The sequence below is a fragment of the Dermacentor andersoni genome, chromosome 2 (genome assembly GCF_023375885.2).
Source record: "Dermacentor andersoni chromosome 2, qqDerAnde1_hic_scaffold, whole genome shotgun sequence".
Lineage (NCBI taxonomy): Eukaryota > Metazoa > Arthropoda > Arachnida > Ixodida > Ixodidae > Dermacentor > Dermacentor andersoni.
The window spans coordinates 70,605,131-70,631,731 of record NC_092815.1 but is presented as its reverse complement, the minus strand read 5'-3'; the positions used below and the strand labels follow the sequence as shown (position 1 = coordinate 70,631,731).

Genomic DNA, 26,601 nt, shown 5'->3' with positions numbered 1-26,601 from the left:
TTGCCATCAAATTTTACATAGAGCAGGCCTTTCCTGGTGCATTATGTCTAGATGCAGATATTTGGGTGTAGACATTGCCTGTTTTGACCAGAATGAGCTGACAGTGTGCGTCACACTGCAGCCAAACCGTAAAAGCAATTTTCTTAAAGGACTACTGACACAAAAATTCGAAGTCGAGTTAACGTGCGAGATCGATTTATGTGGGCGCGCACACATCATCTGCAATATATAAACGGCAAATACAGTTTAGAACATATTTAAGATCAATTTTAAAGTGCGCGTGAGTGCAGCCAACTGCAAAACGTAGCACCTCGCCACATCGACATTAAGGAAGGAGTGTAAAGAAGCAAGAAAACACTATGTTACGAGTTTGCGCTGCCATCGGGGCGGGCCCTACGAGCAAGTTTTTCGCCGCTCCAATGCCCTGATGTTATTTTTTTCGCCGCTGACGGCAGCGCGGAAAATCAGCTAAAATTTGTGTCCGACACGAAATAACTCGGAGTAAAGTTACCTCAAAAGTATGCCTGTCATAAAACGTTGCACAAAATAGTAAATCATTGGTGTGATTTTGACTCGCAAGCGGTCAGTGCAGCCGCCGCAGCAATCATCTCTGTGATGCGGCTTGCCTGGCTAATGTGTTTTCTCATCGCTACCAATGGCGTCGGGAAAACTAATTGTATTGTCACTTATAAGTGACATAAATGTGCAGACGGTGATTGTGTTAACGAATATAGGTGCTTTATTAGGAGCTGCGGACGGATCGCATGTGCCGTCGGCTTCGGATCCAACAGCCAACGAGCTAGGCCTATGCCATTTGTTAGCGATCGCCAGCTCGCCTGGCTTGCTCGTTCGCTACCATCAGCGTCGATGAGCGGCAGAAGTGGTCCGAGTTCGTGCGCGCCGCTGGACGCTTAGAATGGATCCCGTTGAAGAGCAGCCAGATTTGCTCATTTCGAGCGTGCCTGGTATAAACAAAACCTGTGGAGCTTAGAGCAGACCGATGATCTTCCACCAAGACTACGTACCCCCAAGCCTGATGCTCTGCTGACTTTTACGCCACCTTGTGTCCGGCTCCGGAATATGCTTCATTCCCAAAGCGCCCTCGATGAATGGTTCGTACTACTTGTAGCAGTGCGTATGCATATTGATAGCTGTCGCTGGCCGTACTTTCCGAGTCGCTGCTTTGTGGTGGATCCAATCAACAGTGGTTGGCCACGTTTAATACGGTGGCAACTCCCGTCTGCAGGAAATAGTCGCCGCTGGAGGACGAAAACGAGGACGATGATGATGGCGAGGGCATCGCAAAGCACGTGCAGACGAACTAGCAACACGAAGCTTGTGTGCCGGCGAGCACGCTGACGTGCGTACGTCACAGTTTTGTGCGATCACGCGCCCATCTGTGTTTACATTCCTTCTTTGGCTATCTCATTGCTCTCTAAAACCGAAATATGGACTGGTCGCTACAAAAAATGCTCCAAATAATTACCTGTCGCGCTCTGAAGCCAATGATGTTTCGTGCCATGATTACTGGGTCATTAGCAACTTACTGCAGCGGAAAAACCAAGATCGAAAATTTTTGTGTCAGTACTCCTTTAAATTAAAGGTATGGTAGCGTCATCTTTTCGAAGGAAATGAAACATCTGCCATATAGAATATAACAGAATGTGGCATGCCTCTCCCAGTTAAAGTAATTTTCACAGTTGAAGGTATGGTGGTGCCATGTCTCCTAAGAGATTTTCAACACTTGCAATGGAGTTGAAAGAATGTGGAGTGCTTTTGCCTTGCAAGCAGCGGATGGCCCCACATTCCTTCAGGTAAATCTGCACCCCAGTTCCTGTTAAATAAACCTGCATCCTTTGTTTGGCATGGCTGCAGACAATCCCAGCTTATTCTGGGCAAAACAAGCAAGTACTGCACTTAACATGATACTAAGCAAAACACATTCCAAAATGCAAGCCCTGAGTGAAATTTGAGCATGCACAAGCCAGTAGTTTAGCCAGAGCTGCTATTCCTACCGGTCACCCTTATAGACTTCAATACAAATAAACACACTGCTGCAACTCAATGATAACATTTTTTTCCACCACCAACTAAGCTTAAACCTGGTGAAGGAAAAAATACTGCTGAGGAGTACTCACTGAGGGATCATGGTCACAAAGAAGATTTAGGTCAATTCGATTCACCTTCATCAAAAGAAATGCATCTCTGTATTCCCTTCTGAAATGAAATGATTACACAGAAGGTTTGAATTGGAGGTGCATAATGATAAGAACTACCACCTCTGAATGAAACGCATCTGTGCACGAGACTAACCAACCTATCAAGATGGTCGCAAACTCTGTCCAACACAAGCACTCTTGGTGATATGGTCTCCAGGTTTCCTCGTGGAAGCTGGAGAACCACACGCCCGTCGGCTGGAACACTGGTCACTAGTAATGAGCCGCTCTCCAGCTCTCGTGGGGCATCATTTAAAGACTCAGTTGATCCACCATTCAAAAGATCTGCAAAACACATCATGTTGATATTGGCGCATGGTGTTCATTACTGAGTACTAACTGAACAGTACTGCTGTTAATTTTCCAACCATTAAGTAAATTTATCTCATGGCTGTACCAACAATCTGCTGAATTTATACTACTTTGCTAAAGTGGACCTGAACTTAGATGCAAATGCATAACCAGGAACAGAAAACTGAAATCTATTTGTAGTAACCACTAATTCACTGCCGATTATTATATAAGTGAGGTATACTCTACTAGAGGATGCTGTATCCCAAGCCTTTTATTATACTGCATGCAGCTAATGAGCTAGAAAACATGAAATACATGCCTCCTCCTTGATGTTAGCAGATTTTTATTAACAGTGCACATTCAGAAAGAGCACCCGACACCTTGTAACTAAACTATCAATGAGCGCATGTGTGGGCACCGCAAGAAGTGCAGCTGCAGCCCAGACTTTGTGTTGAGGGCCAGGGGGACTTTGTGGCTGGGCTTGTTATTTTTTCTTGCTTGGCTTTACACTGCTTAGATTTTTGCGCATGCGTGTCTGCCATCTCCAGAAATTGTTCGCAATAAACTTCAGTTAAAAATCCAGTGTTATCCTGTGCGTTTCTATGTGTACGTGCTTGAGTCTTTACTTGCTGAAACCGTCACACTCTTATCAATGTACAGTTGCCAACAAGTACAGTTGACACCGTATATCTCGAACTCAAAGGAGATCCTGAAATAGTTATATATGCATGTGTATAAGATATTCTTATCTGAAAAGCCCGCGTGTGTCGAACAGTTTCCTGAGATCGTGAAAAGTAGGAATTTACTAATTTGTTTCTCCAAGGCCATGTTGAATGCACAAAAGATGACCTTTTCTTGTGCACCAATGTTGCTAGTTGCTTGTACTGCAAAACAATCTTCAATACACTGATTTCAAAAGTAACCATAAAATGCCGGGTCAGCTGGCAGCGAGACTGCAGAGCCTTGCGTATGTCAAAGTGCTTGTTGCATGTTTTTATTTACACTAAGGTAGAATTGAATACAGCATCAGAGCAAGCCAGCCTGTATAAAAACGTATGCACCCCGCCGCCATCAGTACACTTGTGAAAATCGCATGCAAACATGCCTGGCCACATGTTCGTTACATTGTTTAAATGGCCAATCGTCATACGTAAGCAACGAGCAGACCAGCCACACACTGTTTCGCGATTTGAAAGTGGCTTCCCTACCTCTGAACTTCTCACCTTTCACTTTCCAGTTCACTGCTTGTAACAAAGCCTTTAGGCTGATTTCAAGTTAGTCATTCTACAACTTTTGGAGAATCACAACACCGCCTATCATGTCTCTCATTATATTAAGTACCATGCATCTACGCTACCTTTCTAAAGAAGATCAGTCATCAACTAGCCAGCCCAACTACCAATTCTGCAAAGTATAACTAGTGGCGGAGATGCCAACATACATACTTGCTAGGTCAAAGTCCAACAGCAGACAACGCAGGGTGTGGCGATGTGTGGTCAGTAGAATGAACTTCCCGTGAATCCTGAAGGATGTGCAGTCATCGCATATCTTCACGCTGTCACAGAACAGCTCGAAACGGTCTGACAGTGCTATTACTCTCGGCTGTTAAAGAATAAAGAGGCAGTGCTATGTTATCCAGTGCCTCCATTTTGTACATAACGCTCTATGAATTACTTCTCTAATTTTCAGATGCTTTAAAACAAAATCTTTATTCTGTGGTTCTATGTGCCAAATCCATGATCTGATTATGAGGCACGCCGTAGTGGGGGGCTGGGGATTAATTTTGACCGCCTTGGGTTCAAATGCTTTTGTTGCATTTGGACAAACTCGTGATTTTGTCCATCACACAGCATAAAAATTATGTTTTGGATGTATATGTACGCTTGAACATTAAATTAAAACCATGCCTTTGGACAAAATTTGAATTAATTTTGTACAGTTCAGTTTCGGGAAGACTGAACTAATGCTAGTCAATAAAAGTATAACATGAAAAGAGGCACAGAACAAAGACAAAGATCAATTATCATAGGTTTCCAACAGCAGATAACATTTTGAAGGAATTTTCATTATAATACTGCCATTTCTCAAGAATGTGATGACTTGTGACTGGCACGAACTTACCTGTTTCAGAACTTCACAAACAGCAACAGTAGCACAAGGCCTTGGCAGCTTAAGTGGAGTTCCATCACCACAAAGCCATGGAACCACTATTCCATCTGTCAGAGAAGAGTCAACGAAAAGTGATGATGATAGCCTAGGTGTAAGCCTGGCCTGTACTTTAGGTTATGAAAGGTAAAAGGCGATGAAACGCACACGCATATAAATAAGCAAAAGCACACACACCCAAATTTAGATATAGTGCCTCGTTATGGCCTATGGCTGAGAGAAATCAGGAGCATCTTTGTTGCATTTGGCATGCACACAGCGCTCTCCCTTAACATAGAGAATAACACTAGAAGCCACCAAAGTAGCAGGGCAAAAAAGAACAAAGAAAGCAGGAAAAAGAAAAGAAAGAAAAAGACATAAGTCTTTTGTAGAGTTCTGGTTTAAAAAAGCTTTAACTCTCTCTCTTTCAGCATCTAAAACCTTGTAATCCTTTCTTCCCTGTACTATGAAACACTAACGTTCTGTAAGGCTCTGCTAATTAACACAAAAATATTTATCATGAAAATGTTGCATACATTAAAAGTCCCTGCTTGCAGGGTGAGCCTGGAAATGTCAGTTATCTGATCGCTTTTCGGATAATTAATGGGCTATTAAAGCATGCGAGGAAAGACAAATCTACAGCCACTCTTCCTGACAGAAAGGGGAAATCCAAGTAGCATGTGCACATGACAAAAGGTCACACACGCTCACACACTTCATTTACAGCAAAAAAATAAAATGTATACCTACTATCATGCTCAATATTAGTTGCAACATGGTTCCCATGGTCCAAGGGGCATTAAGACAAGGGGCATTAAGGTGGCATTGCCACACGAAAATTTGTACTAAACAGTGTTCCAACTAGCACTGGTATTTAAATTTTTTTTACCCTGTCATGTTCTTATGCTGCGGTTTTTTGCAATCACCTATATATACATATGTTCTTCGTTTCAATTAAAATTTAGTTGAGATTAGCGCTCATCCTATCTGCTTCTAGCCGGTGTCCGTGTCCCTTCGCGCTACAATCCAGGATCATTTTACCGTACCAACTCGCCCAACTTTCTATCCTTTTGCATTTAAATTTTTCACATGGCACTGCCATCATGCAGCCTCGGAGCCCCTTGTACCATGGGCCCTGTGTTGCAACTCATACAGAGTGTGATCGAACTTAGTCATAAGAATTAGCTCCATAATTCAGCTAGTTTTCAGAGAGCTAGTAAGTAGTGATTAATAGGAAACTGCTTACTGAAGAGGGTAAAATATTTAATTAGTCCTGCCAGAAGGTGTCATGAAAGATGACTAATGTCAAATATGTTGCCTTACCTGAGTTTGGGGCAGCGCAACTGCCATCCTGATACTGAATGCAAACAACAGACCCAGTTGAATTTGTAGAGATGGTTAGCACAGAGTCTTTCAATAGGCACAATGATCTAAAAAAGCATAGTGGATAAGCATGTCACTTAATATAGACATAAGTGCTGTTAGTATAACATTTTGACAAGGCAATAACAAGAGTACATTGAGAGTTGGCATGATATCTTCCATTTATAGCTATTACGTCTCTTCTTCATGATAAACTAGTGTTCCCAGATAAGTTTTTTATTTTTTTATTTAAAAGCAAGCAGTGAGAACCACTACGGTAGTGCTTTCCGCCATGCTTTTCCAACAGCCATAGGAAATCATAGTTGAAAGTACAAAATGTGAAAACATTGTTGGTGGATAGCAATATGCGAGTATGCCAATAGGGCAATTCAAAGCAATGCTACTGCCAAGGCAAAGCATTTTTATCACATTCATGGCGGCACATAATAGAGACTGTCAATTTAGAACAGATGTTTTACATATACACTACAGAAAAATAAATATGTCTCCATGGTTGCGGACAAAAAAACAGCAGCTTGGTTGCTTCAGTCTTGTGAATTACAAACACACCATGAATTATTCGTTTCACTGTTTACTGTAGTGACTGAACAAGCAGATGTTCACCTGAAAGTATGGCTGGCAAGTTTTCGAACATAGAAAATTAACTCACACTGTGCATAAAGTAAATGAAAGAGATGATAACAAGTTTCACAGTAATTGTGTACGAACGGTAATGCAGAAGCCTGAAACAGTTAAGGCAGAAATCATCCTTGACTATTACCTATGTTATGTGAAGCATTTCTGAAAGGTATAGCCAGCACAAATGTTGCGCAAACTGTTTATTTCTTAAGTGCTATATTCCTAAGTGCTTTCTTTGATGCCTCTTCAACCACATGAATGCTAACTGAAATTGAAGTCACATTTCGCAGAATGGAGTCATCACACTTCCCCATGCCCCGGAAAAGTTTTGATGACAACAATCAAAACTTAAGCAGATAATTATCTTTGCCTGCAATTCTGAAGGTGTTGTCCCAGTGAAAACACTTCGTCCTTAGGACATCCAAATCGTAACCCAATGTCCCCGCACTGCTTCAGAAACAATAAAACATCCACTGGATGTACATTTCTGAAGACCTCACTACGAACATCCCGCCACAGATGTCCCAAGGATATTCCACATGGAACTTTTTCGGCCTAAGCATGAATACATTGCCCTCCAAAAAGCCTTGTCTGAGGTTCTTAGTAAGAGAATTATGCCTTCTCATAAATTCGAATTACAATCCGAAGCTATCATGTGCAGCTCATGAGTACGTCATATTTTGTAAGTTTTCTGATGCAATTTACTTTGAAAACTTCCATTAGTTCAATAGGCCACTTGTGCATGCCTAGGAGAATGAGGAGTGTACTGCACTTCGGCACGTGCGCTTGCGCGTATAATGTGTTCACACAACATATCTTTTCTTGATGCATGGCCACTCTACCAATTGCATCTGTCACACAGCATGTGCAGAGAACATAATACAGTCGAACCCACTTATAAAGATATTCAAATGCCATGAAAATTCCATTGTTATAACCAACAATTGTTATGAACGGGTTGCATGAAAAAAATCAGTATAGGGGGATGGCAGAGCTGATCTTAGAAAACTATAATGGCGGGGAGGCCAGTGCCCCTTCCCGCCACCTTCCTGCATCCGGCTGCTGATTGTGCTCACTCGTTTAACTTCTTCCTGGGCACTCCAATCGCGTGTAACAAGCTGCGGTTGTCCGCGTTAAAGAATGGCACTGCTATAACTGCAAAGAGGGGTCACGGGTGGCAAGCGATATGCAAGCACTGCCGAGGCAACGCTTTGGTGGCCCCATAAGGGGCCTTTTAAGAAATGCGAGGAGGATGCCACAGCAGCCTGTCAGCTTGAGAAATCATGAAGAAACGCTGAGGCGAGATCACTGAGGGCGACGGGAGAGAGGCACGCGGAGAAGGCTGCAAAAATGAGCGCGCGGCGGCTGTTGGAGCAGTGGGCCATCGTGCAGCGACTCGAATTTCTCGTTTTCTTTTTTTCTTTTCAAGGATTTCGCATTTCACTACCTTTCGGCTCGGACACACAGCAGCCAGACTTCATTGTTATGAGCAATAATGCGGCATCGGGACATTGTAGTAACCAGGTTATTTCATCATGCGAAACGTACAAAAGTTGACGGTGCAGCAGCTTCTCATCGTTATAACCAATATATTGTTAAAACTGGTATCGTTATAAGTGGGTTCGACTGTAGACATTATAGCAAACATTGTACAAAAGGTCCTGACATGTCCATAGAATGTACGTAGCATGCCCCCATGATGTCCCTCATGGACATGCAAGGGATGTCCACAGGACAGGAAAAGTACAGCCAAATGATTATGTGATGGATGTACGGTGGACACATATTTGACACATCCCTAAAATATCCCTGTCCTAGCAGTAGGTGTCCATAAGATACCCAATGGATGTCATTGCATTCACTGGGGTGGCAACAGATCACATCCCAATTGGCCAAACCAGATATTGCCCATCATTGAGAATTTCTGCAGACAAAACTATGTACCAAAATTCGTCAGCATTGTTCAAATTTGTCAGAAGCTTGGGTCACCTTGCTGCCTGGCAACTCGTCCGGTCACTGTGCGGCGACATTCTGGGAATTTATGACTAAGTATGGTTGGGAAACTTTGTCCCACCCATTATACAGCCAAGATCTGAGTCCACCAAAGTTTGACTTCTTTCCAAAGTTAAAAAATCAGTTAAGAGGCATCTGTTACGAAAGCCAGGATCAGCTGCCCATGGATGTGACCAGAGTGACACGACAGTTCAACAAAGATGGAGTCTTGTATGGCATCCGAGACCTTCCCAAATACTGATGGGCAGTCATTAGCTTAGGAAGAGACTACTTTCAATGGAAATAAAGTAACCTTTATTCAATAGTCACTCAGTACTCTTAAAACTGACAGTGTACAGGACTTCTGTTATGACCTGGGTATACTTAGGTTCAGCGGCAGCTATTTTTGAAAGGCTGACATCTTACTTTGCAACAAGATGTGTTTCTTGTTCATGCCTGATGTCCACTCGCAGCAGCTGATGGGATTCCTCAGTTGTACAGACGCACAGCAAATAATCCTTGGAGGGCCATGTCCAATGGTGCAAGGTCATAGCACACTCAGGTATTTCAATTGCATCGAAATTTATTCTGTAAAAATACAAAACAGCATTCTGTTAGTACTGCAGTGTAACAGTAGCATGATCGCAATGTGTATTGCACATTAGCCATTTTTAAAATCATGTTGTGCCATGTTGTGTCATTGCATCTTCCCATCTCCATCTGTTTATAATCTGTAATGGGGTGGCTGGTCAATGCCTCAGTGGAAATTATAAAAATATTTACAGATGTGGAAGGCATTCAGCAGCCAGGCACGAAGAAGAAAACTAGACGCCACCAAATGAGGTTTCACTGCTTTCATCATGTGCAACACGGTCTGAAAACAACACCAATGTAAATAGTGATATGGTGTGACAAAAAACACAGGTGTGAATGACAAGTATCGAAAAGCAATTTTGGCAGAGTGAACAATTTGTTGGTGTTTCTTGATAAACCAGACTATTGAGCCCAATAAATAGAGTGAGAAATTTCTTGGCCATGGAACATAACATTTCTTTTCTTTTTTTTCTCTCTCTCTCTCTTTTAGAGCATATCAGTACTTTATCTGTCCCAGTCAATTAGGGAATGGACCCCAGACAAAATGGGCACAACAAAGCAGCTTGAGGACACCTGGGGCCCATAAAACAAATACAGGCATACGTTATACAGAGCCGGCATTCAGACACAATATATGCCAGAAGGCAATAGTGAAATAAGATTTCAAAAATACACAAGATGCAATATGACTCCGGGGCTAGTAAAGAAACTTGAAAGAAACTTAAGGAGCCCTGAATGATAGACATAACATTAAGAGATAGAAACATCACGGTATATGTTACCGCCTGATACTCTAGGTGATATAAGGATGAAGGTGCGGAGCCAGGTAGGTCATATAATGACTAGAACAGATAACCTGTAGTCTCTTTTAGTAATGAAATCAGTGCCAAAGGGAAACAACACAAATGAGGGCAAATTGAATGAAGTATTGAATGAAGTAATGAAACTACACTTAAACCTCAATATAACAAAATCAGTAAAATCAGTAATTTACTTCGTTATATCAAAATTACGTTGTATTGAAATTTGACCTTGTATTCAAATAAATACAGTAACCGATCGATGTTTCTTAGAGGGAAAGGGGCTGCCATATTTTTTTAATTATTGGGAAATTGAAAAATGCAAATTTGTATGAGAAAACACTTCGTTTTGATAAATTTTGGTGTCGATGACGAACAATACAATTTCATGCCATGTACGTCGACGATATATTTGCATCGGCATTGCGAATTAAGCGAAGCCAGCCGCGCTTTCACGTGCACTCCACCCCCACGGCTGATAGAGTCGGCAGCGGGGAGCGAACCTTGCTCCAACGGGTCATGGAAGCTCAAGATTTCGCAACCTCCAATATTAAATGCGCAGGAAGACAGATTACATGGTGCCATGCCATCTCGGCACACCCACTCTTTGCACATGCGGCAGATTGCCTCTAAAACTCAGGGTGCGCGGCTGCGTATGTGCTCAGCCGCGCTTACAGCCATGCACCGAGACATGTGCCAGTTTAATCCCTGCCCTCTCGTGCGCACTTGATCGCGTTACCGTGAGCTCGCTCCAAAGCGGCATTCGTAAAGCCATCATTTTTCTTGTCTCACCCTCGCACACTTTCACTCGCACCTAAAACACACAGTGCGCGGGGCGCAATAGGATCTTATCGCACTTGGACTTTATACGGAACATGATGCGGCTCCACTTGGCTGCTCGCTCTTGTCGCGCAGCCAGGGCGCAACTTGAGAGTGCATTTGCAAGGAGCCGCTTGAAATTCAATCATTTGACCATCCGTGTCTGCGGAAGTTCTCATTTGTCTCAGCATTCCTATGCGGTGGCAGTGAAATTTCATTATATTGGAATCGCATACAAACACACTTCATTATATTGAGGTCCTAAATATATGATCTTCTATGGAAGAAAGGTTATGAAAAGTTAAATAATTCGTTATACTGAGAATTTTGTTATATTGAAGTTCGTTATATCGAGGTTTAACTGCATTAGGAAATCGGTCAGCAAGGGATAGGTCCAGTTGTCAGAGGAAACACGAGACCTTTAGAAGGGGTTCTTGTCCCAAGTAGATTTTATGTTGGTGATAATTGCTGCTGCTAATCATAGAGGCTTCAAATTTTCCAGCCTTCATTTGTTCCAAATTCAGCAGGCAATTTCTGTCATTTACATTTTTAAGCAAATTGAGCATTTATGGAGACCTAAAAAAGGATTTCGTCTTGACATAGGTTGCTTCATATTTGCTAGATACCATTTGGCTGCAAAGGCACCATGTAAGTTTGCTATGAGTAGTAGCTGTCCTGTTCCTTCCTTCATTTCGCTCGCATTTCTTGGCATTCGATTTCAACTGTGTGTTCAGAAACTTTCCGATTACAACAGGCTACTGTTTTGAAACACAAAATGACTGCAGCTTGTGGAGTGAAAAACCAGGCTTAAATGTGCTAACCTGTAAGGCCCATAGCATTCAGGGATAGTTGATGTAACCTTGAAGCCATCTTTTCCACCCGCACCATCAAGCTGCAGTGTGCAGTGGTTGCTGGATGTCTTCACAAAGTCTCCTGCAAATAAATGGACATGACTGGTTCTGATATGCGAATGTACAAACCTTCTGCACGATCCTTACAATTGCTTTCTACTCAACTATGCACAAAAGAAGCTGAAATTCTTATTTACATCACCACGCGTCTGGGAATTAAGGTGAAAATGTGCTTGTCTCAGAGCGAAGTATTTTCTGCACCTAACCATTTAAGGGATGATGCACTGTCTACGACAAAATTTCTTTTCCAGCTCCCCAAAACTTTGTGGTCAGCAGTGCAACATGACAAGCAAGTGCTTGCATCTAATGACTGCGAAAGGAAAAAATTGAAAAAACGTGTTCGTATATGCGCATGGACATACAGATGCACACACACAAAAATATCCATGGAACAAACAGCGGCTAATGTAGGTTCTACCTTCTAAAAAATCAATATTTATCAGCGTACAAAATTTTGCCAGCTTTTTCCCAAGTTTGCAGATCACTGCACCTTCCCAGCAATTCATATTGAAAAACATTACAGGTTACTTGAAGCGAATTAACAGACAATAATATGCACTTAGAAAGAAATTAGCAAAGATAAGCATCCACACCCGAGTTGCTGAGCACGAACACAAGGCTGCTTTCATTCTGAAGTGCAATGACAAAATCATTCTCATGCACCCCAACTCCAAATGCCACCTCGTTGACGGATGCAGCCGTCTTGACTCTGTAGCTACACATCGGTGGCGGAACAACAGCCACCTTGAAGAGTGTCACCAACACAGTATCTGCATGAACAGCAAAACAAAGCAAGAACCAGTGAAAACATGCTACCTCCTATTGATGACCATATTTACTCGATTCTAACGCGCCCTCTATTGTAACGCACATCCGTTTTCTGTGACCAAAAAAAAAAAAAGATCAATCAACACCTCAATTGTAACGTGCACCTGTTTTCCCATGAAGAAAAAAAAAAAAAAGAGTACCATATCGCGCACCTCGTGCTTTTATACAGAAATAATATTTTCTTTCATTTGCAAAAAACAGATATATTCCCAATACACTAAAGTTGCGACGATTAAAAACACAAATGTAAATGGCATACCTTGCCGCCAAGATTTTCACTGCGCCGGTACGAGTTGCGTGGGGCAATAGATGTCACTCATCGTCGCTATCAGACAACTCCTTATCGCTATCAACAGACCAAAGCATTTCATCCTCAGTGCCGTCCATAGCATTCAAAATCCCGCACTTTTTAAAGGCCTCGTTGACAATGGCAGATGGGAGTGTGCACCGTGCATCTTTCACCCATCCAGCAGCAAGGCATGCTTCATTTTATTGGCGAGCGTGAATTCGTGGCAGAAACTGACAAGCCATGCGGTGTAGAGCGCCCGAATTCTATCTTTCACTGGCTTGTTCAAATAAACATTGAGCGGCTGGAGCTGCGATGTCATGCCACGGGGTATCACAACAAGGTCGGTGTGGCATGCAGCCAGCTTGTCCTTGATGCACTGGTCAAGGTGACACCTGGACGCGTCGAGCACAAGCATCCCACACAGACCCAAACTGCCGCTGGGTCTCTTCTGCCAAATGTTATCTATCCAATCTGCAACCAAGTGCATGGTCATCGAACCTTTTTCATTTGCGCACACAATCACGCCACTCAGAAACACGATTCCTTTTGGAAGCGTCTTTCGTCTGAAGATAGGATACGGGGGCCGCTTGTGCCCATCCGCAGTGCAACAAAGCATTGCGGTGACTCTTCTATTTCGGAGAAGTGGACCTGCTTCAGTCCACTGAAACCCTTCCTTGTTGCTTTGCTGGTGAAAATATTCTTCTGTTTGCCCCAGTCCCGCAGGCAAGTTTCGGGAACTCCAAACGCCTGTGATGGTGGCCCGATTTCTGTCCGTCTTCGCGTACATGATAATTTTCCTTTTAAATGCGGCATCATGGTGGACTCAGCGTGTCTTCGCAGTCGGCATTTCCATGCTGACTGAATAAACGCAGAAAACGGGAAGACAGGCGGTAGACTTGGTTACACCAGCGCCTGGTTACACGTACAACAAGGAGGTTGTTAGGAATGGCCGGACTGGGTGGCAACATGCCAGCTATTTCAGCCCGCTGCACGCGTTCCAATCCAACCGGACGGGGCGCACTTCAGAGAAATGCAGATAACCGGCAGCCACGTGGCGCGGGGTCAGCTCAGGGGAGTTCTCGAGGGGAGGTAATTGGCGGAACCTCCCCATGAGCTTTTCGAGACACCAGACAATGTGGTACCCAGCCGCGCTACCCGGGACGGAGCAGAGTTCTACGAAGCCCCTCTGATGTCGGCTCCGAACCTTTACACCAGTGTGTGTGTGCGGCACGTGTATGTTAGCCCTCATCCTCCTCCAAAAGGGCGGGTCATCTTGAATGACGTCGAACTATGACGTCGAGTGGAGAGCTTATAAGCAGCGATTGTCGGCTGCTAGTGCGTGCTCGTTGTGTGCTCTTTGTCGTGCTCGAGATGTACTAGTGAGCTGAGTGCTCGTTGTCATGCTAGAAATGTACTCGTGAGCTGTGTGCTCGTAAGCTGTTTGCTGTATGTTAGTCTTGCGGGCTCCATATGGGAGTCACGCTAGACTGTCGATATATGTCTTGTCTAAGATGTAAATAATGTAAATAAATCCTGCTCTCCAAAGTCCCGACGAAGAGTCAAGCTCCTTCCTACAGCTACGACTGCCAAATCTTACATCTGAATGGCAGCGGTGAGATCGGCCTACAGCTCGTAGATCGTCCGACAACTCTAAAAATGGTGGCAGCGGCGAGATCGTCCGACGAATCTAATAAGGTATGCACATGGAGGAAGCTACAGCAGCTAGGCTAGAAGGGCGTACGAGGCAGCCATTTTTTAAATGCTGAAGGCGATATGGTAACGCAGATTTAGGGTCGTACTCGATTCTAATACGCATGCAATTTTTGGACCCGTTTTATCGGAAAAAAGGTGCGTGTTAGATTCGAGTAAATATGGTATATGTCCACCGGTGAGCAAACATATATGGACCACTGGGTCACCGAAAAAACAGACTTTCTTCGTAATTAACACTCACAAACGGAAACTGACGAGTGCATTAGAAAATTCGTAATGGCAAGTTTGGACTGCAGTCTTTAATATCAAGTTGCATTCACAGACAGAGGAGAGAATCAGCTTTATAATGCAATCCCTTGTCCATATTATTGTGCTCACGGGTGTACTTCGTGTGTGTTAACTGTACTGAGAGGAAAAAGGAAACATTAATTAAACAATGATGGTGTGGATTATGCACAAACATTTGTTAGCATATTTGGCTCCATGGCAACGCAGAGTGCATTTGAACTGAAACAACGGTTACTTCAAAAAGTGCAATATCAACTGTTCACATACCTACTAATGACTCATTGTCAGTGCCGTCATTGAGCTAGCACACCAGTTTGCAAAAAAGACTAAACTGTCTATCAACGAGAATGATGGTTTACAAGACCAGAACATTTACCCCCAGAGTCTGCTCAGAAGCTTGCCAGGGAAGCCACGGTGGAGAGACCCAGATTAACTGAAACCATGTGGGGTTCATTGGCGTACACCTAACTGCATGAATACCTTTGCATTCTGCCTTATTTGTATGTGGCTGACATGGTTGGCAATTGAACCCATGACCTTCTGCTTAGCAGCGGAACACATCATAACCACTAATATCTAGGCAGAATAAAGGTTGCACAGTCATCTCATTACCTCCATCGATGACAGCCACATTGGCAGTGCTCTCCTCTGTCTCACAGTGGCTCCTGTGCACGGCACAAGACCAATCGTAATGCCAGTACTGCCCGTCAACAGACAGCACATGTAGAGTGAGTACGCTGCCTTCATCCCAGTGAAGGTCGGCAAGCCTTTCCTGTTCCCTTGTGCCGAACTGTAGTGTCTGCTTCAGGTACCAATGGTAGTTCTTCATACTGTACAACAGCACTGGACAGAAAACAATAGTGTGACAGATGTTATGTAGGACAGAAAGAGGCAGTCTATCCAGAAAAAGAACTTTTCTAGTAAAGGATCAGTAAGGTAATACAGGATCAGCAAAATAACCAATTTCAATGCTGCTGGTTGCAACTGTGGTCAGCAATAGGGTTAATAAAATAATGAGTCTGTCACCACTGTACGGTAAGCCTGACAGCATTTCAGAAGAATTATGGGTAGCACTTTAAGTAATTGTAACCCCTGTTATCTACGTAAAATAATTTTACTGTGACATAGTTACTAGCGCTAGCAAGACTAACAGGAAAAAAAGGATGGGACAGGACAGTGCTCTGTCCTGTCCCACCTTTTTTTTTTCCCCCGTTAGTCTTGCTAGCGCTAGTAACCATGTCACAGCAAATGCATCAACACCAACTAGCCCAACTTTCTGCGTTAATAATTTTACATTGATACTTTTGCAGCACATAAGTTGATGTAAAGCCTTACGTACGGCTTGCTAAATACTGGCTACTGCTGACTAGTGACTATTCCAACATTACATAAAAATTTGCATTCAGGAAGTTCAATTCCAAATGCTTATCGAATGCTATATTACAACAAAATATGCGCACAGAAGTAAACGGGTTTAGGTAACATCAAATCCATAAGATTTTACATTTGCTACATTTGCATGTTTAGAGAATAATTAGAGAAAGTTATATATATAAGCAAATCGACAAAAACTGTTCCCGCATTCTTTTTTTCGTGGAACACTACAAAGTGCAATTACCCAGTTCTTTGGGAGCCAATGATGATTCATCAGATGAAAACATTGACCCAACCACAGCCAGAATGGTAGAGTCTGGACTCCAGATTACTTCCTTCACCTTAAAAAGAATGAAGTGCAGGCTGCAGTCAATAAACCAGAAAGAAAAAAAAAAAACAAGAAAAATACTATACCTTAAATTCATTAGAGGCAAAGGGCAGCTGGAAGCCTCCATGATTTAAACCATTCTTTTCAAAGAAGACAATCATGTGCTTGTTCGGTAGTCGCTGGCTTGAGGCTATCACACTGCCTGATGGCCTAAGGAAAGAATGAAACAGTTACAGAAACCAGTGGAACGTGTAACAGCTGTTACTTTGAGAATTAACAAGATCTACATGGTCATCTAGAACAACTTACTACCAATAGAGGGAAACCATCGGATATATTGTGGCCAAGCCAATGCAAGGATCTATGAGATAAATGCCTCATTTACCTAAAATTCAAACAAGACAGACGTACACAGAAAAATGGAGGCTGAGTGGTAACAGCGATCGAACAAGGAATGGCTCAGACTGAAGCCAACGCTTCAACAAGTCTTCATCAAAACCCTGATGAAGACAAGTTCTCTTGTCAAAACGTTGGCTTCAACTTGAGACATACCTTATTTAATCACTGTTCCTTTTAACAGAAATATCTTTTTATGGTAAGTAATACACACAAGCCAAAGTTGTTAACATACACAAATTTGTTTAATGGGGTCAGTTCAACAGTTTCTTAATGTAGAGCTTACTATATCTTTAAAAAATTCCAATAGTATTTGTCTTCTGTATAGAAAATATTGAGAATATTTATCAAATCTATGTCTCGTTGCCCCTCTACATGTTTACTTTAGGACATAACAAAAGTGAATGCACGTGCTGTACCCACACCACCACTGATTTCCCTTATTTGTTCCTCTAGCATTGAGAAAACAGAAGCAAAGAAAATTTAAGGAAAGAAACACTGAATATCAATTGCGAGCCAAGAATTAGGAGAAAATGTATCCATCACAACGCTTCAGACACTTACTTCCAACCAAGGGCTTGTTCTAGGCCAATCAAATCCTCGCCTGTGTACTGCAAAATGCCATCTCGGCTCCATAGCCTCAGCTTACGATTTCCTGCAAGGAACGAGAAGAAGGGTAGCTGAAGGACCTGATTTTTGTTAGTCACAACTGCAGAAAGGCAACAGATAATGAAGCCAAGAAAATTATAGAGGAAATTATTTGTTGTTTTAATTGAATTGCAGAAATGATAAGCTAAAGGGAAATGAAGGTGGACAAAAAACAAAGGAAAAAGGAACACTTGCCACCACTGGATGCCAAACCAGCAGCCTCCACAATGTTATTTAGATGTTATTTGCAAAGTTATTACCACATGCCTGGTACTAATTTTCGCATCTTGGAGCAAACATACAATATTCTTGTGGAAAGCGACCACAAAACCAGGTAAAAAAAAAGAAGAAAAGAAGAGAAGGCACACTTTTTGGTATGTTTTACACAGGACTTAGAACAAAGTTAAAGCAGGTGAGTCATACAACAGTACAAAAAATTGTGTTAGTAGTTATATATGCACGGTCATTTGTTTCGGGGTTTTATAGATATATATATTTTTTAATTCAGGGGGTAAAAATCAGGTGTTATCTTTAAAGAGGAAAGCCGAGAAGAATCGAGGTTCTTGTTGTCTGGCAAGAAAATCGAGGAGGAATTGGGGGTTTTGTTGTTTGGCAGCCCGAAATTTGGAATTTTTTTGTAATGTTTACAATGTATTAACAAAAGCCATGGTCTCCTTTTGGAAACAAACATTCTATTTAAACAAGCGAAGCCACTCAAATGAACATGTAATGGCAAATAGAGCTGCTCGCAAACCATGCGACAAACTCAACTCTACAAATCCCCCTTGTCAGGCAGTATTATTAGATGAAAAAGAAACCACATTAGCAAAAACAACAAATAAAGATGGGTTTGGTGATCCCTTCTATACTTTGTTCTTTGCACTTTTTTAACAAAGAAAGAAAAGTTCAGATTAATTTTAGCATAAGATAAAGAGGATGAAGGCAAAATCCTGCTTGCTCATTAAATTACTTGACATTCTCAATATAATGTGTTGTTACTTACTATTACTTGTTCTCGCCCACCAAAGGTCATGGGTAAAAGTGCCTTAATTAAATATATGTTAATTAACTGTGCCTTAATTAACACCAAGAGTAGTGCATTCGACTCTCAACCTTCATGATGTCAATTGGAATCCAACTTGGAGATATGGCCGGTTTGCCCATATCTCCAAGTGAGGTCGACCCCCCACCAAAGGTTGTAGTTACGAGTGCCTTAATTAACTCTATATTAATTAACTGTGCCTTTGACTTAAATAAATCCACAGGTAGTGAGTTCGACTGCCACCAAAGGTCGCAAGTTCGACTCCCTGTGAATTTTGGTGCCATAATGCGGTACATCGGATTTTTCGTCCCATGAGCCGTCTAAGGTTTTCGCCTTAAAAACTACAAAAGATAGTGCTTGCAGAGATGCTTCGTAGGTGTGATGCTTTTCGTTATTTTGCAAGCCCTTGTTGACGTACATTATCATATGCATTGGGAACATTTCTGCATCCATCGTAGGGGGAGCAGAAACGTATTGGGCTTTTCATCCTTACCTCTTTCTGTCCTGTTTTACAGGTTCCCAATATATGCTTGTGTAGCAAAATTAATGAATTGATTTTTTAAAATCTTTTTGTGCGCAAACAAATAGGGACAAAGAAGAGGAGCAACACAAGGACGAGCGCTTGAATTGACTCTTCTTTGAACATAATGTTGTTGGATAGACATCTTCTCAATGTCACAGCTACCATTTACAATGCAGAACAACGTCAGCGCCGCGTTAATTTGTTTCCTAGCACATTATCACCATTTACATGCATGTGACAGCAGGAAGTGCGATGTAATGAGCCACTGCCGTGTTCACAACTAATAAAAAAGTAACAAACTTTCATTTAATCAACTTCGGTAGGTGCTGAATATATTTTATTTTTATATATGCTGGTTACTGCTTGAGTGTTAAGTGAGAACAAGGCAGATACCATATCTGTATTTTAATATTTTGATATGTCTTATCCAGTTGCTTACAGAAGGTTGGCAGTGTTCATTATTTTTGTAACACCTGCATTTATATTATTATTTAAAAAAGGTCAACCAACAGGGAGAAATTGAGAAGAAATCGAGTTTAACCTGGTTTTCGTAAATATAGTTCTGGGTGCAAAAATTGGGCATTATCGTATGTTACCCAAAAAGCAAAGGACCCTATTTATATGTTGTGAAGGAAGGAAATAAATAAATAAAGAAAGAAAGAAAGAAAGAAAGAAAGAAAGAAAGAAGAACAATAACATAACGGGACTAAAATTTTATGTCAACTGAGGAATATTAGAAGGCTCCATGTGACAGCAATACCTACCGCCAGTAGGGTCAATGCAAGAAGTGGCAAAGTACTGGCCATCACCACGCCATGAAACACGAGGACACTTGTCATCCCACCAGAAGGCTGGCTCGGGGGGCTGGAGGTTGCAAAACATAAAGAACACAGCTTATCGTTATTTTATTACGCAACTCATCATCAGCTGCTACAAGAAGCCACAGACGTAAGACGAGAAAGAATCTAGCAATCAATATGTGAGCAAGTAAGGTTGAAGGTTATGACATAATTCCTCACAGCTAACCATGCATTTCAGGCTCAGAAAGATTATGTTCAATGTAGTATGTTTGTGGGGCGCTACCTTAGCTTCAACCTTGGCCGCCTGTTTCCCTTCAGACCCGTGAAATTGGGTTTCTTTGGAGCCCCACCCAGCAGTGATGGGAACACCTGTAAAATATCAATAAAGGTGTGAAGAAAGAAGTACATAGCAAGATTTTAAAACAAAGAAATTGTTTGATCTTGGTGGAAGTGGCACGAAAAGTATGTATACAGTGGGACCTCATTGATATGTTGCTGTTTGTCACATATTTCTGGCTCTTACATTCCAATAAACTGGTCTTATTTATTTAGTTCACATAGAGTCAGGTTTATTAGCTTCCGGTTGTTGCATTTCCCTTTCCAGTTGTTAGATTAAAGAACTGTGACAGTGCACCTCTGATGTGGCGTCACACGTCGGCAGCGTAGTGTGCCACCTTTTAACACAGTAAGCATGCCAAGGATGTACAAGGCATCAACTATGCCTACTACTCTGCAAAAGAGGCACAGAATCTTGAAGATGCTATGGCACAAATAGAAGCCCATGTCAACAATAATATGTGAGTGCATGTCCTGCAATGATGGCATTGCAACATCAGAATCGCCAATTGTCAAAATGTCATCACTGATCTCAACAGGGCTCATGACATTGAAAGTGAAGACGAGGTGCCTGAAGGCAAAAGTGGTTGCCCCACATCCTCATTTGCAGATGCTGTCATAGCCTTCAACATGTCGCGCTGTTACTTCGATATTCATAGCTGTGCAGAGATGGAAAAGGACGGCGAGTAATCGAAAAGAAGCTGTTATTATAGAACATTTGGCAAAATGGCTAGCTGAAATTCACAGGCTTCATTTAATGTGATTCCCAGATATGATTGCTCACAAGAACGTGTTTAATGTTCAATCCAACTGCCAGGAAGTGGTAGTGAGGTTTATTTAGCATATTTTTGGTAGCTTGTTGGATTAGTAAAATTAAGTTTTATGTGGAGTAGCTTTATGTCTCATCTGTAGTGCTGCCACATCAAATGCTAAATTTTTGTGGATAACATGTTCTTTTTTTCAAGGTCCTCCAAGAAACATATCAATGTGGTTCTAATGCATGTCACACACAGAAGTCAGACACTTGACATCACAGATAAAATGTGACAACATGATACATGGTGCTTCTAGATGGCACTCCTCACTTCTTCAGCTAGAGTGGCAACCCTATAGGAAATGAAGAATGAGCAACAGTGTAGTGAAACAAATGCAAGCCATTTAGGTTACAGGTGTGTTCTCTAATTTTAAACAGTCGCACATTGAGTGTGTTTCCGAAATGTTAACAAGAATATCAGTGCAGCAGAATCCACTTGCGTTGTCCCAAGAAAAGTGTAACAGCATGAGCATATATGGTGGGGGCAAACACACAAAAAAAGCACAACAGAGAGCAGGAAAAAGGGGGATGCTAAGCAGAAGGCGTGCAACCTAGCAAGGTCTAGTGTTTGAAAAGCAGATCTTGCTTTTATGCTCACATTCAAGTGCTCAGTATTTTGCGTGTGTGAGGGAGACTAACCCCTCAAATGCATTGTGTACGTTTGTCCAAGCAAGTTATTTTTGCCAGTTCTACCTAGTGGTGGAAAGAAAGAACTTCTGATATTCAGTTGCCGGTAAACTAAGCCCCCTGCTTACCCAATGCAGCTTCATTTCAATTCAGCAGACTGACTACATAAAACCACTTTTGTGAAGGCAAAACCATGTTTCGTGGAATGCTCAATGTGCTACATTATATTATTAGCAATGGTGAAAGAATGATCTTTCCTTTCTTGTAGTGCTTGCAGCCAACGTCTACTTGTTCATGCACTTTGAACCAGTCTTGCAGTTACTTTTATAAAGAAAAAAGAAATACAACATGAATGACTGCAAATTAAATCTATATTCATTTACTCTTAAATTATGAGGACTTGTTAAATAAGCATGAAGCATCGTCCAACCGCCTTGACTTCCTTACAATTATGTAACATTTACAGATTTATCAGCATCCCATCATAATTTAGTGCCCGAAAGGGATAAAACAAAATTTAGTTACTATGTCCTGACAATGAATCAAAGTGTGCTCAAACACATGCAATTATCAATCAAATACATACAATGCAGAAAAGAACAATAAACATGTTCTTCAAGGCCAACTCATATTGTTGTGAGCAAACACCTTGAACTGCTCCTCTAGAAATTAAAGGACAAAAAAGTTACTCTTCTTTTAAAAGGTGTCTCTAGGTTAACCCTACAAGGATGAGTTGCATACTAGCAACATACCAGAATTTAGTTTTTTTCTTGCAGAGTTTCGGTACTGAGTATGGAGTTTCCGGCTAAATGTCTTTGGCTGATAGTTAATGATAATAGCACAGAGCAGGAACACAGGGCAAAAAAGAAGCTCGGCATGCAACTGGCTTTCTATTGAAAGCACAGTCAGAGAGACAGACAGATGCAAGATCTCAGGCTGCAGCGCCATAAAAATCATAATGCATAAGCAACTGTAATGTAGACCTATGGTTAACCTATGACAATAGCTGTCTGTACAAGTTTCAAACAATGCCATGGATGGCGTAGGGCAAAGCACACTTCCTGTTTTCTGGCTAGTGATGCCCCCTCTATTGCCAAAAAGTTTCTGCAAAATATTTTTTTTCTTTTCATAGATCATGCTCATTCTCAGTGTATCTTACCCATTTAGTAGGAAAACAACATTTTCTTTTAAGTATTTATATATCTTGTCTTAAAAGGTTAACTATGAATGAATATTTCCAAGACAAGCAGTACAGTTGGTTCTATGGGCTCACAGTAAGATATCTTAGTTGCTGAAGTTTTCAGGTAACAAATCAGCAGTAAAGAAAAATAAATGAAGAAAGCAGAATTGCCAAATATATAAGCAAAAGCTAAATACTTACATTGACCAAATTCTGCAGGATGAAGCTCTTTTTCTGAGATAAGGTCGAAGTCTTTTGTCATCAGCAACAGCTTCTGTTCACCTAAGGTGCAATGGACAAGGACGTTGTAATGTGAATCATAGCAGATACACTCAAACTGATCCTGCATGAATATGATGTGTAAAATTTAAGCTGCAGGACCATATATTACCATTAAGCACTAAGTCAACACAAATGTGCAGTATTTATGTCAACTGCTAGCCACGCAGTGATCAGTAGTAAATCTTCACACAATATGATGCAACCTTTTTCCCCTGTGTTTATCTGCAATATTATGGTATTTTTCAAACTTCCACATCCTGTGATGACCAGCTTCGACGCATTCCAATTATGCATTTTATATTTAAATATAATGTCCCCAACACAAGCTGATTTTTGTTTTTTATGGTGAGATCTCTTAAACTAAAGGAACGTGCTGCAGCTACAAAGTTATTTAATGCATCAGAGGTATAATCACAGCCAAGCCCATGATTTGCTATGCGTGAATAAACAGCAAAGCCAGTAGATGTTACAATTTGTTACAATGTTGAAAAGCCTCTTCTGATTCCTCTATTGATATTCTAAATCTGAACTTGCAAACAAGCACATGAGTATGTGAAAACCAGGAGAGTGAGTTCTACCAAAGTGAGTTGACGATAACATAAATAGGAAGTAACAGTTGCTTTTCATAAGGTTGCAAACACTAGCTGATAGTATGAAGAGACGAACATCATAAACCGGTCATTTGGAAATGACAGCCAGTAATACTTCGCATTATCCTGCTGCGACTGGCATTGTAGCTAGACCTCGTCAGCTTTTGTTATCAGTGATAAACAGCAACTGAACAAAGTAATCCTTAGCCAGAAGCCAATGTTTCGTCAAAGGGTCTAGTCTTAGGATGGGGTCATTTTGTCTAAATGTTGGCTCCAGACTGAAGCTTCCCTAGTTTGGCAACTGATCACTTCATGTACAAGTTGTTGTAATTTATTTTATGCCTAAATAAAACCACTTCTGACTCTGACTCCACCGTACTGTGAACCTTATCCACTATATGTAGTCATACTTGAAGCATTCCACATTACATGCAAACCATGTAGAACAGATCAGGCGATTGATAGAGGCAAGAGAAAAAGAAAGTGCACGTACCCGAAACAATAACGACGAGTTCATAATCTGGACTCCATTGCATGGCCAAAATGCCACCCGTAACACTGCCAACCGATTGAGCCTATAAACAGACAGATTGGAGGGCAATGAAGGTCACATACTTCAGAAGTGACAATAAGTCGCACTGCTTGTTATTCGACTTCGAACAACTCCAGTTTTTAGGATAAGTGTAAAGGAAAACAGAATACACACGTAAAACAGTAATGCGGATAAAATGCACGTAATTTCGGATAAATCGCGCGATCACTACCACACATTCGCAACCACATTTGCTTTCGGTTCCATAGCTTGCAGTGACAACCAGTGAAACCTTCTCAGTCCGTTTTTACATTGGTAGCTTGACGAAAGAGCCGCAGCTAATGAAGCCAAAGAGGCGCTATTACTCACATTGCCACTTTTGACGTCGTACATCAGTATGTCACCAGATTTTTTTCCGACGCAAAGTGACTGGAACTCCGACAAGAAAACGAAGCTTGAAATGACGCCGCCGTCATTGCCAAGCTCGCCAACCAGGGTCCTGGTCTCCTAAAGCATAATTCAGGTGATCACTTCTGAGTTGCTCAACAGATTGGTTGTACCATCAAGCATGCAGAGACAAACGCCGACTTAAGTAGTACCTCTAAATCGCTCCCAAGAGAAACGATGCAGTTTCCACTGACGATGTAAACGATTCCGGAATCAGCGTCGGAGCAAATGCGGCAGTTGGTGTCTACCAATGAAAGTTTTTTAGTTAATGTCCGTCGAAGCTGTAGATTTCGCATGGCTGATATTCTTAGCTCACGCTACAGAAAGCGTGCGCTTGTCAATACAATATTCAAGCCTCTCAAAGCCGTAGCAGAAAACCGCACAAACAGATCAAGCAGAAATACAGAACCGCACGCACGCGCTACTCAGTGTTGCTGTCTTAGGTCAGATGTTTCGCTAAAGTTGTCGAGTATTTACGCTCCAACAAGTCTACAATTATATGCGTACGCCAATTATACAAGTCAACAAATATAACAAAAAACAATAAAGGTAATTTCAGACAATGTAAAGACACAAATGACCTGTATAGGCATAACATATTTAGATGACCGTTTGTTTTTCTTATGCAGCTTTTGCAGTTTCTGTTCTGCTCTCTCCCTCTCTCTCTCCCTTTCAGTATGCTTTGCTAGCTTCACTGTTTCCTTTTTTCGTTCTTCCTCGTCTCATTCTTCTTTATTATTATTATTATTTTTATTATTGCTGTTGCTGTTGTTGTTGGTGTGTGTGTGTGTGTGTGTGTGTGTGTGTGTGTGTGTGTGTGTGTGTGTGCGTGTGCGGTGCGCGTGCGCGCGCGCGCGCGCGCGTGTGTGTGTGTGTGTGTGTGTGTGTGTGTGTGTGTGTGTGTGTGTGTGTGTGTGTGTGTGTGTGTGTGTGTGTGTGTGTGTGTGTGTGTGTGAATAGTGTGCCACATATCGTACGAGTGGTCATAACGCCTCCCTCACCAGGGCCATTTTTATTCGCGTGACAACGGTTCTTGCGATAACTGCATGGTGTTACGATCGGCCTGTAGGGGTACTGAACTGCAAACCTTTCACGGCCCGCTGCAGTTGTTTCGATCGATCTGCGATGTTGGCGATCTTCGGAGAAGCGACCTTCGAACCTTTCCCGGCACGCTGCGACAACTCGCTTTGTAAAGCTGACAATGCGCCTCCTGCGGACAGCCAGCAAGTCTAGCCACGTCCGGCGGACCGAGTATTGTTAGTTGATTCGCTGTCACCTTTACGGTCTACTTGGAGCAAAAAAACTCCTGGAAAAGGTTTTTTTCCAATGCTTTCTCACGGGCCCCAGAAGTCGTCACAGTCAATGAACAGACGCGGCGGCTAGCTGCGGGGTCAGCTCTGGGATCAAGAGGCGCCTGCTTGGGTCAAGCGTATCAACTCCTGTCTACGGCGACCCGCTCTCCTCGTTGTGTTCAGTGAAACCAAAGGGCGGAAGTGAGTGCGTGAACCATCCCCCTCACAGGCAGGTCGTCTACGATGACTTTGGACGCTCCCATTGGACGAAGGATGAACGGCAGTTTTCCCTCACCTAGGGATCTAGGGAGGACAGAGGGTTTTTAAGCAGCCGTTGTCGGCTGTTCGATGTGCTTTCTTTTTCAGTCATGCTAGACTGATGAAATGTAACATTCTCCACCCTTCATGTAGATATTATACATCATTCCCGTATTCCTCGTTCTCGATGAGAACAAGTCCCTCCCTTCAACAACGTCCTTAGCGTGGATGAGTCGGACGAC

At 42.1% G+C, this 26,601-nt stretch overlaps 1 protein-coding gene across 2 annotated transcripts in view; it reads right to left on the bottom strand.

The window, feature by feature from the left end:
• Elp1 (elongator complex protein 1) overlaps positions 1-25,247 on the bottom strand; it is a 49,232-nt gene extending 23,985 nt beyond the window's left edge. Inside the window, exons 1-18 of one of the 2 annotated variants that reach the window (XM_072286426.1) lie at positions 24,962-25,247; positions 24,732-24,869; positions 24,324-24,405; positions 23,160-23,240; positions 20,285-20,370; positions 19,966-20,065; positions 17,553-17,643; positions 16,679-16,802; positions 16,509-16,605; positions 15,503-15,733; positions 12,366-12,542; positions 11,683-11,794; positions 9,075-9,236; positions 5,979-6,085; positions 4,632-4,726; positions 3,956-4,112; positions 2,318-2,501; positions 2,139-2,217 (exon numbers count right to left, since the gene is read on the bottom strand). In XM_072286426.1, the coding sequence (XP_072142527.1) occupies positions 2,139-2,217; positions 2,318-2,501; positions 3,956-4,112; positions 4,632-4,726; positions 5,979-6,085; positions 9,075-9,236; positions 11,683-11,794; positions 12,366-12,542; positions 15,503-15,733; positions 16,509-16,605; positions 16,679-16,802; positions 17,553-17,643; positions 19,966-20,065; positions 20,285-20,370; positions 23,160-23,240; positions 24,324-24,405; positions 24,732-24,869; positions 24,962-25,105 (2,247 nt within the window). In that variant the 5' untranslated portion in view covers positions 25,106-25,247. The remainder of the gene's footprint in view (positions 1-2,138; positions 2,218-2,317; positions 2,502-3,955; positions 4,113-4,631; positions 4,727-5,978; positions 6,086-9,074; positions 9,237-11,682; positions 11,795-12,365; positions 12,543-15,502; positions 15,734-16,508; positions 16,606-16,678; positions 16,803-17,552; positions 17,644-19,965; positions 20,066-20,284; positions 20,371-23,159; positions 23,241-24,323; positions 24,406-24,731; positions 24,870-24,961) is intronic. The other variant, XM_050188835.3, reaches the window with a different exon arrangement.
• Positions 25,248-26,601: the final 1,354 nt, after the last annotated feature.